A 10,810-nucleotide genomic window follows, 5' to 3' on the forward strand; every position below is an offset into this window, starting at 1 on the left:
CAACCCTTACAAATGGATCAAGATTCAATAGGCACTAATTTTTCTTTTCATTTCCTTCCTTCCTTCCTTCATTTACTATGTATGTATGTATGTATGTATGTATGTATGTATGTTTGTATGTATGTATTGGACAAGGCCTTATTGTATATCCCTGGTTGATTTTGGAATGTGTTATGTAGACCAGACTGGTCTTGAATTTGGCCTCTGTTTCTTTATAAGAGGGATACCCCCCAAAATAGTAGCCACATAAGTTTTTAATTCATTATATAGTTGAAATTAATTTAAATGTATTTACAAGTGATATTAATACTTTAAATCATAGTGAACCCAAAGACATTCTTACTGACCTAGACTTTCAGGTGGAAAACTAAGTTTCATAGCAGAAATTATTCTGAGAAAGAAAGTAAAGCCATTTTAATTAGATTGCACATATCATGTGTCTATTAACCCTTGCTAATAAGGACATTCAGTAGCCTTGAGCAGTCGGTGTGTGTCTTATTTTTGCAAATAACATCTATTCTAATTTGCTTTCCTGTTATTGTGATAAAAACCATGACTAAAACCAAGTTGGAAAGGAAAGGGTTTAATACTCTATCACCAAGGGTAGAAATTTAATAGGAAGCTGGAGCAGAAATGATGAAGAAGGGGTGCTTACTGGCTCCATCTCTGCTCATGCTTCCCTAACTCTGTTATATAGTCCAGATCTACTTATCTAGGGATGGTGCCACCCACAGTGGACTGAGCCCTCCCATATCAATCATCAGTCAAGAAAATCCCTCACAGACATAACCATAGGCCAATCTGATTAAGTCATAATGAAAATAGAGAACGAGTCTTAGCTGTGCATGGTAGTACGTTATTGTAATCTTAGCAAAGGAAGAAAATCTTGATTATGAGATCAGCTTGGGCTATGCAGCAAGGTCCTGTAGCAATGAGCAAGCAAGCAAACAAACACACCAGCAAACAACGCAATCCCAGGCAAGTGTATGGAGGTACCACATACAGAAGTACAGATGACTGACTGGGGTAGATAGATATAAAAGGAGGGAAGGATGGGGCCCAGACACAACACAGTAAGCTTGAGGTGCCAGGTGTTTGTCCAAGGATGACAGCAGGGACTATGTCTATCCATACACATGTAGATCTAAGTGTGTCTGAGACCCAAATGCTTGTCTTCAGCATCCAAACCTTCTCTGCACAGGAAATTTCAACTGTATCAAAGTATTTAGGTTTCTTTCTTTATGTTTGCTGAGCATGGTTTGGTGGATCTCTTGACTTTTTCCTATGAATAGCTAACTGTAGCAGGAGTCTGAAAGTCTATTTTAAGAAAAAGAAAGAAAGAAAGAAAACTGTACAAAATGAAGATCAAAGCATCCTAGCTTTTTCTGAAGGAGCAGAGAAAGGAAAAGGAGAAATGTGCAGACAGAATGTAAGATTCTGGGGTGTGGGGCAGGAGTGATGGCTAGGAAGTGGAGAGTATTTGGTGTCTGTGTAAAAGACCTGGGTTTGGCTCCCAGCCCCCACACAGTGGCTCACAACTATCTGTAACTTCATCCATCCTCTAAGGGAAGTATCTGAAGCCTTCTTCTTCTTCTTCTTCTGCGGGCACAAGGCATGTATATGGTGCTCATACATACATGCAGGCAAAGCACAGCACTCATATGCATAAAAAATAAAATTCTGGGGTGTGTCTGAGTCTTTCACACCAGCAGGGACTTCCGGTAGAAGGCTCTGTGTCTTCCCTAAAGTCACCCAGGTAGACTGATCTAGATATTCTGTCTTCATCTCTACAAATCTCCCTTTCCTGCTAAGAGTACAAATTCTACGAATAGTCCTGTAGAAAGACAGTTTAGCAAATGTCTAAACACAAAGTACATGTTGTTTGTCCTGTTCAAGGGGAAGGTCTGGGATTCGAGGGGAGGGGAGATGTCTTTACACAAACTTCCTGTTGTCAGCAGAGTTTGATTGTCAAGGCTTCCTGTGTCAAGAAGCACACATGCTGTAAGCCAGCTTGCCACACAGTGCTTTACTGTATCCACTCACTTACATGAGCATCTTAGCACAGCTGACGTGTCCATTTGCTGGGGAGCAACAGCTGGCTGCCTGGCCTGTCAATGTGGCTCCTGTCCCAGCTAGCAGCTGCTGCTTTACTACCAGGTAGCCGTGCTTGGAGGAGAAGCATGCTGCAAGGTCGTTGCTTTTGGAATTCCTTGGTTATCACACAGTGGACTTGGCATTAGATGGAGCTGGTCAGTGTGTCTCATGGTGCTACCTTCTTACTGAGTTAATGCTTTCGATGTAAGACAACTAAAAAGAATTTTAGACAAGAGTATACAGTTATTGTAGTCACTTGAGTAGGGCATAGTACTGATTTCATTCATCGGTTCTGCATAATAGTCGAATGTCAGCCAATTAGTTAAGTCGTGTCACCCATAGGCATTAGGTTTAAACCATGCTTGTGGAAATACCAGCACATTTGTGACTATTGAGAAAGCAACATGTGCGCATGCCTCAAGTGTCATGTTTACCACAGAATGACTTGTTCTTTTTCATCTATGTCTCTCAGCTGTCATCCCATGTCTGGAGAGTGTGGCTGCAAGCCGGGTTGGTCTGGACTGTACTGTAATGAAACATGCTCTCCTGGTTTCTACGGGGAGGCTTGCCAACAGATCTGCAGCTGTCAAAATGGAGCAGACTGTGACAGTGTGACTGGAAGGTGTGCCTGCGCTCCAGGATTCAAAGTGAGTAGCTTGGCCTCTGGAGGCAGAAGAGTGGTGCCGGGTGGAGAACAACAACAGCATGGTTTATGAGAGCTACTGTCAAGTACAGTAAATATGATCAAACCATTCCCAGCACTTATGGGAAGGGAACTGTTTGAGACCAGAAACTTTAACAGTCCACTGATGGCTGAGAACACTGATGAATCTATCAAGGCATCATTGATGTTCAATATTAGAACATATCAAGAAGTATGACCCATTATAACTATTCCTTATATATTGATTTTATTCTGACCTATCAGCAACAAAGGAATAGCTCTCCATGTGGTTGTTATTGTTTTCAACAGTTTCTGTTTGAATTCCACAAAATTGAAAGACACAACATGCATCAGGTTAGCATTTATGATATGTTCACACTCTATACATGGTTTTGAGGCCCCTTTAGGGGTTCAGATTCTACAGATGTACCTGTACAACACTGAATTGTGCCTGTGGTCCCTGTGACTATAGCTATTGAAAGGGGGAAGTGGTTAACTGTGATTCATTTATTCCCATTGTAAAGAAGATAACACTGAACTCTGAAGAGTGTTGGTGGTCATTCCAGGGCTCATAATATAGAAGGAGTCGGCTGTGGAGTCACAGAGCCAAGGGAACCTCTTCAGAGCTTTCTGATGAGTGTCACAATTCTCAGGCTGACTCCTGAGTTAACTTTCTCTTAAGAGTCTTCATCGTTTTGAAAAGAGATGTCCCTGGATCACCTTCCGCAGCTCAATTCTCTTTAATGCCCACTGCTGAATAAACTGAATCATACCACTGGCTGAGTATTGCTGTGGCTCAACCATTAACAACATTACATATTACACAAGGCAACCCGTGAAGCCTTAAGAAGCCTATGAACACTGATGTGCAGTGTTTGTATTCTTGTTGTCTTTTTTTACAATAATTTTACAGCTATAGTTTGTGTATATACATCTACGTACATAAACAATGGAGAAAGGTTTGTTTTGGTGTTCTGTTATAAAGACAAATCAAAAGAAGTCATTGGGCTTTCGTGGAGGCAGAGGTCATATTTGGTATGTTATCATAAACATGAGCCAACCAAGATTGTACCTGAATCTCTACAATTTGTATAGGGATGGAATTATAGCAACTTTCAAAAGTATAGAGTTTTAAAAATAGAGAAGAAACATAATTAGCATCACCAAGGTATATTTGTGTTTGTGCTGGCATAGATTCACTTGGTAAAAATAGCCTGCATTCTCCTGTTATGCTCATCCAGGGAACCGACTGCTCTACTCCATGTCCTCTGGGACGCTATGGGATAAATTGTTCTTCTCGCTGTGGCTGTAAAAACGATGCGGTCTGTTCTCCCGTGGATGGATCATGTATCTGTAAGGCAGGTAAGCGCATGTATGTGAATCTTTTATTTGGTCCTGGTCCTGTTACCTCCCAGAGTCACTGAAAGTCACCCCAATGGGGGCTCTAGCTCTAAATTCAGTAAAATCATAAAATGATGACTTCAGCATCCCTCGTCCTTCCTGAGTCCAGAAAAAGAAACTCAAACTCGGTCCTCTCTAAAGGTGCTGCCAGCTTTCAAAGTCTGAGTCCATGATTTGGGAAAGGGGAAACAAGCAGACGTGTCTATGCCCCCAAATGGCCCAATTTGGAATCATGACAAGCAATGTAGCCAGCACAGATTTTATGTGTGGCACAGAATGTGTCCTCCATAGATGCAGCCAGGATCTTGGAAACACATTTTTCATAGTTAATGGCTATTGCTTCAAAGATGGGGCTAGTCTTCCAAGGACAAGCCTTTCATTGCCTCTCATATAAACAGACAAAGCTTATCATTCTACCCTGAACATCACAGCACATTAAAGTCTTCACTCCACATCCCTTCCAAGGAGCGCAAGGGATGCTTCTCAGCATTGGCATCCCTGACCGATCACACAGCACGGTTGGCTGTTTGGTCCCTCAGAGGTTCCTTTTCATTTCTGGATGAGGCCTTTTGTGGCAGATCCAAGGCTGTCTGCTACTTCTGGGGCAGTGTTGTTATGCATTTCCAAGATGTCTGTACAAGGAGATGTGGCTTGGAAGGGCTCGGCGAAGCTCCCCGTTGCCTTTGTTTCCTTACACGCTCTGTCGTTCTCGTCACACAGGCTGGCACGGGGTAGACTGTTCCATCCGCTGCCCCAGTGGCACATGGGGCTTTGGCTGTAACCTAACGTGTCAGTGCCTCAATGGTGGCGCCTGCAACACGCTGGATGGGACCTGCACCTGTGCACCCGGATGGCGAGGGCCGAAGTGTGAATTTCCCTGCCAGGTGTGTATGCTCTGGGTAGCTATGCCTGGAGGACTATGCAGGAGGGATGACTTCTTTGTACAATTTTTTTTTTCCCTGACGGAAAGTGAAGAATGAGTGTGACTCAGTCTTCAGTAACTATTATAAGACTCGAAGTAGACAGAGGCTTGGAAAGGGATTGAGTGGAAATCAGCTAGGCGGGCTTTAAAGAATATCTCCTTCTCTCCTTTTGGCTCTCTGCTGATCTCCCAGCCCCCCACCCCCTCCGGTCCAGCATTTTTTGGTTCTTATACACATGTCTTTTGGTGGCAGCCAGGCAGCAGCACTGGTCAAACACCCAGTATATGCCTGTCAACTCTCCAAGTATTTTGTTTCCATTATAATGGAAATCTGCATGCTTTGGGGGTGGGAAGTGACAGGGAGTTGAAAAGGGAGCGGTGGCTGGTGTCACAGAAATGTGCACTGGAGTGATGAGGGCAGGTTTGGGAACAGCCTTGGCTAATGTAAATATTTCTGGAGGCACAGGAGTCTCCTCGGTGAGCACTCCCTTCCCTTGACCTAATTTGGAGCTGTGCACCCTTAGAACATACCCTCCTCCATAGCTGCTGCAGGCTAGCTGCCGGTGAAATGGAGAGTTCTGTAGTAACCTGTTGCATGCCTGCTTTCCAAAGCACTTGACTGGCTTCTTTTCCTGTTCACATCACACTTTCTTCTTGAGCCTTCAAGCATCCTAACAGCAGTGGTATGTTCTCTTCCCCGGGACATCATCAGATAACAATGTGACCCCCCTGAATTGGGCCATTTCAGAGACAGGGCTTCCCCCAGACCTCCTTTTCCTCCTCTGGGCCTCCTCTTGTTAAGTACAACTCATTTTCTAAAAGAGAAAGGATTCCTGCCCTGCATTATTCTGTGCTCCCCAAGCCCCCAGGAGTTAAGCAAGCTTTGCTGTGTCTGTTCAGACCAGTGAACCAATTATCAATGCCCAGAGCTAGGCTCTTACGTTGTCTTTTACTTGCTCATTATAGACAAAGTGGAAACCCCAGTGTACGCTGCCCGTTGTTTTGCATTAGGTATATTAGTAAATCTGGGAAGTCTGATGGTTCAGTGGCGTCTGTTATAACAGAGCTAACTGCTGTGCAATCCTGTCAAACATTAGTGTACCTAACAAGTGGTTAGTTGGCTTCTTTGCTTAATAAATTCTAGGCAAATGATTACATCATCTAACACCCGCTGCCTGGTAATGCTGTTTCTATGTCCCCACCCCCAGTCACTGGGCTGTTTTCCTCATTGTTTGGGTGATACAGGGATGTTTGTAATACCCTACACCAGTTCCTAGGATCTGGGGTAAAAAATAAGATTTCTCTCCAAATAGAAACATTTCCATTTCTTCCTCATGAATCATACCCATTGTCCAAGAATCTCCTCTTCATTGGACTACTCAACAGTAGCATGGACATGGAGGGGTGGATAAGGTGCCTGCCGATTGTGCATTTACAATTTTGAATCATAATGTTCTACACAGCTTGGCCTCTTTCTGGGAAAAGAAGCTATGTATTAAAGAAAATAATGATAGATTTTCAGTTTTCTTTATTATGTCATGTATTCCATTGACAACTTATAGAAATGATCTCAATTCAAATAAGTATATGTATATATACATGCACACATGTATATATACATATATTTGTATATACATATGTATATATATTAAGATGTATATATACAAACACACAGGCATATACTAGATAGATAAGGTCATAGTAAGTACATAGATACATATAAATGTTACTATAGTATCTATATGTTACTATATTACTATATTTCTATGTAACTGTGTTACTATGTAATATGTTACTATATGTAACACCTATGTATCTGTGTACTTACCATCTATCTAATCTGCCTTATCTAGTGTGTGTGTGTGTGTATGTTTGTGTTTTGTGTGTGTGTGTGTGTGTGTGTATCTTTTTTAGGTGGACAAAGACCTCTTTGTCCTCTAAGGAAGGGAATTGTCCAATTGTAGGGAAGACCAAACTATGTTGTAAGACTAGTTAGAGACAAATGAGCAGTTTTTTTGGGATTGTGGTAATGATAAGAAAAGGCTCTCTCGGTCAACTGGCATGCTTATATTTATTGTATGTATGCATATGCATGTGTTGGCATGAGTGGTTTAACCATGCAAATCTCCCAACTATTATATCAGGAATAAGCTAGAGTTAAAGTGATTTTAAAATGCTACCTCCTCAGGCTTGCATTTTGCATCATGGGGACAGGTAGTGAGAAGCATGTTCCTAAGAAGCATGTCAGGGCCCTTGTTGTTTGATGTCATGGGAATACCTAGGTTTGTCATTGCTGGTTTTAATGCTCTCTTCCTTGCAGGATGGCACATATGGGCTGAACTGTGCTGAGCGCTGTGACTGCAGCCATGCAGATGGCTGTCACCCCACTACGGGCCACTGCCGCTGCCTTCCTGGATGGTCAGGTAGGAGCTTAGGGCCAGTGTTTGAAAGAGATAGCCAACACTTTAGTATCTAGTGGTGTTGTTTGCCTCTTCAAAGAAACACATACAGCTCGGTTTTTCAGAAAAAAAAAATCAAAATGTAGTAAAGTCCCCAGCAAGGGGACACAATCTTGCCATGATATGTTAAGTGTGGATGTGACTAATCAGTCACTCAGAGTAGTCACTTCTATTGAGCTGACATGCAAGATCTGGTTGCTAAAACGTAGGCCAGCAAGATTTCTGTTATATATTTTGAGTATTGAGAGAAAAGGAAGAATAAAATAAATCCAAAAACTATAATTGGAATCACTATAGACATAAAACTATTAACTATTACTAATATAGTTCATATGCAAATAGTGAATCTCCTGGAAATTAAAGTTTAAGAACTGTATCTTTCTTAAAAATTTGAGTCATGACAAATTCATGTTATGATTGAGCACGAAATGTCTACCCACAGTAGAAAGCCCTCCTTATTTTATGTGGTTTTATGACTTCAGCTATGAAGTCTATCAGGCAAGTCATGGTACTGGAAGAAGAATGATGTTTTTACTCACGATGTCCAAGTTTGCTTAGACACTTAGTGCCATCTTCAAAGCCCACAGTAAATCATGAACAAGAACATTGCTCTTCTTGCAGGACCACTTTGCATTCTCACCAGCAATGCCTGAGTGTTCCCATCTCCCCACACACACATCTGTCTTTTTGGTGACATCCTTCTCCGTGGGTGTGAAGTAGAACCTCTTTAAGGTTTTCCTTGTGCTCCTCTGGTGGCTGAGGATCCATCCTGTGCATTGATTGACCACCTATAAACCTTCTCCATAGAAATATCCATTTAAAGCCTTCATTAATTTTTAGCTGAGCTATTTTTCTTTATACAATTGAGTCCTAAGACCACATTATATAAATGTTCTTAACCAGACATGATTTACAAACATTCATTTTTATGTTCTGATTTTCTTCTTTGTTATTCTCATAGTGTTCTTTGGAGCAGAAGTTTTTATTCTGATAGTCTACCTTGTCTAATTTTAAAATCCTGTTCCCTTGTGCTTTTTGGTATCAATTCTAAGGAATCAAACTGGAAAAATGGCTCAGTGGTTAAGAGCACTGACTGATCTTCCAAAGGTCCTGAGATCAATCCCCAGCAACCACATGGTGACTCACAATATCTATAATGGTGCTCTACATAAGATAGATAAATAAATAAATAAATCTTTAAAAATTTTAGGGTATCATTGTTTAATACAAAATTACAGAGATTTTTGTGTTGTCTTCTAAAATTTTATATAAACACACATCTATCTATCTGTCTGTCTGTCTGTCTGTCTATCTCTATCTCTATATCTTTTATATTTAGATCTTTGATTCACTTTGAGTTAATCTTTTATATAGTATGATTGGGGCTGTGGGGGCAAACTTTATTCCATAACCAGTGATCCCAGAATAGTTTTCTTGAAGACTATTCTACCACCTATTGAATGTCTTATTTTTTTTCCTTGCTAGAAGTCAATTTTCCATAGACGTGAAGCTAATTTCTGGATGCTCTATTCAATCCTATTGATCTGTATGTTTGTTCTCACACTAATAAAATTCTTCCTTGGTTGCAGTAGCTTTATAGGAGGTTTTTAATTTGGAAAAGTATAAACATTCCAATCTTTCTCCTTTTTTATGGTTGCCTCAGTCATGCTGGACCCCTTAAATTTCTGTATGAGTTTTAGCATTAATACATTAGTCTCTAAAAATGAGCAAGATGGTAACTTAATGGAGTTTAGCGGATAGTTTAATTTGGAGAGCCTAACAAGCACAGCCTGTCACCAGCAACTCCTCCAAGGGGATCTTTTATCCCTCCTAGAATTTGCTGAGAGCTTCTTCAGTTGCAGATAGGTAGAAAAAAATAGGATGAACTGTCATGTTAGCGTCATGTGTTAGAGCTACCTTATCAGATAGGACTAGCTGTACAATGACTTCATTTGCTGTCAGTAGGAGCGACCCAGGGACTCAAGGCCCCTGTCTTTGTAGTTCCTTCTTGCCTTGTGAACCTGGCTTTACAGTACAAAAGTCCACCTTTCTGTGTCCCTTATCATGACTGATGTTGAAGCTGGATCATGTCAGGCCTTAAATAGCATCTGTGATTTCATCAGGGTTCTTGAGTTTTACAAAACTGACAGACCAGTATTTAATTCTCAGTGACTTTAGTGAGAAAAATTGCACTTAATATCTGGTAAATTCAGTGCGATCCTGACGTTACTCGATTTGGGCCCTACTTTACCAAGTCTACTTTTGTCTTATAAATTCATAGAGAATGGGAGGTGTCCTTGAACATACCAGTCAGAACTCAAGTGTCAACCTGCTCTGATGATTTAACAAGGCCAGGCTGTAAAAGGCACACCCTAATACACAAGAGGAAAGCAAGAGATGAGCTGGCTTAAAGCCAGTCAGAAAATGTGTTCCTGGCATTCCACAGTCTGGGTCATGGGGTAAGACAAATTATCCCCCATCTGGCCTTAGACCTACCAGGCTCCTGTGGGAATGCACTGGCTTTGCCACACAATGTGATCATATAATCCTCTCTGCATCTGTGACCGGCCTGCTTCCTGTCTCATATCATGGATCTCTCCCTCTCTCTCTCTCTCTCTCTCTCTCTCTCTCTCTCTCTCTCTCTCTCTCTCTCTCTCTCTCTCTTTCTCTCTCTCTGTCTCCCTCCCTCCCACCCTCCTTCCCTCTCCCCCCCACACACACATATCTGGCTTTTGTATACATCCCAGGCACACTTGACTAGTGATGGAATCCCTCCACAGTGGACTAAACCCTACTATATAAATTAGCATTTATGAAAATGAATCAAAGTCATGACCACAGAGCAGTGTGATCTAGGCAATACTGAGTAGAGGATCGCTCTACTCAGGTGACTCTAGCTTTGTGTCACCTTGATTACTGAGGTTACTATAACACTGTGATGTTTTATTTATTGAAATTTCATTTACTATCTGGTTAAAGATTACTTTCCATCCAGATAATAAAGGCAATGTATATTATTTTTGCTCTTCTACTTTTTATCAATTTTAACTGATGAATAAAGATTGGATGCAAATGAATGTGCATATACCATGTGGCTATACAAAGCACTGCTGACAAAATGAATTTTTAGACCTGGAGTGGTGGCTATGCAGTTGGAAAACTTGGTGCTCTTTCAGAGGACTAAGGGATCTGACACCTGCTTCTGATCATCATGAGCATTGGTAATGAACATTATATTTCCTGGATATATGTGTGTGTGTGTGTGTGTGT

General features: G+C 41.3%; 1 protein-coding gene across 1 annotated transcript in view; it reads left to right on the plus strand.

Moving 5' to 3' along the window:
- Window positions 1-10,810, plus strand: part of Megf10 (multiple EGF like domains 10) — a 141,630-nt gene that overhangs the window by 99,529 nt on the left and 31,291 nt on the right. The window contains exons 10-13 of the mRNA XM_028777167.1: window positions 2,567-2,741; window positions 4,000-4,120; window positions 4,880-5,043; window positions 7,402-7,504. Of these exons, the coding sequence (XP_028633000.1) occupies window positions 2,567-2,741; window positions 4,000-4,120; window positions 4,880-5,043; window positions 7,402-7,504 (563 nt within the window). The remainder of the gene's footprint in view (window positions 1-2,566; window positions 2,742-3,999; window positions 4,121-4,879; window positions 5,044-7,401; window positions 7,505-10,810) is intronic.

Source organism: Grammomys surdaster, unplaced genomic scaffold, assembly GCF_004785775.1.
Source record: "Grammomys surdaster isolate TR1022 unplaced genomic scaffold, NIH_TR_1.0 278, whole genome shotgun sequence".
Taxonomy (NCBI): domain Eukaryota; kingdom Metazoa; phylum Chordata; class Mammalia; order Rodentia; family Muridae; genus Grammomys; species Grammomys surdaster.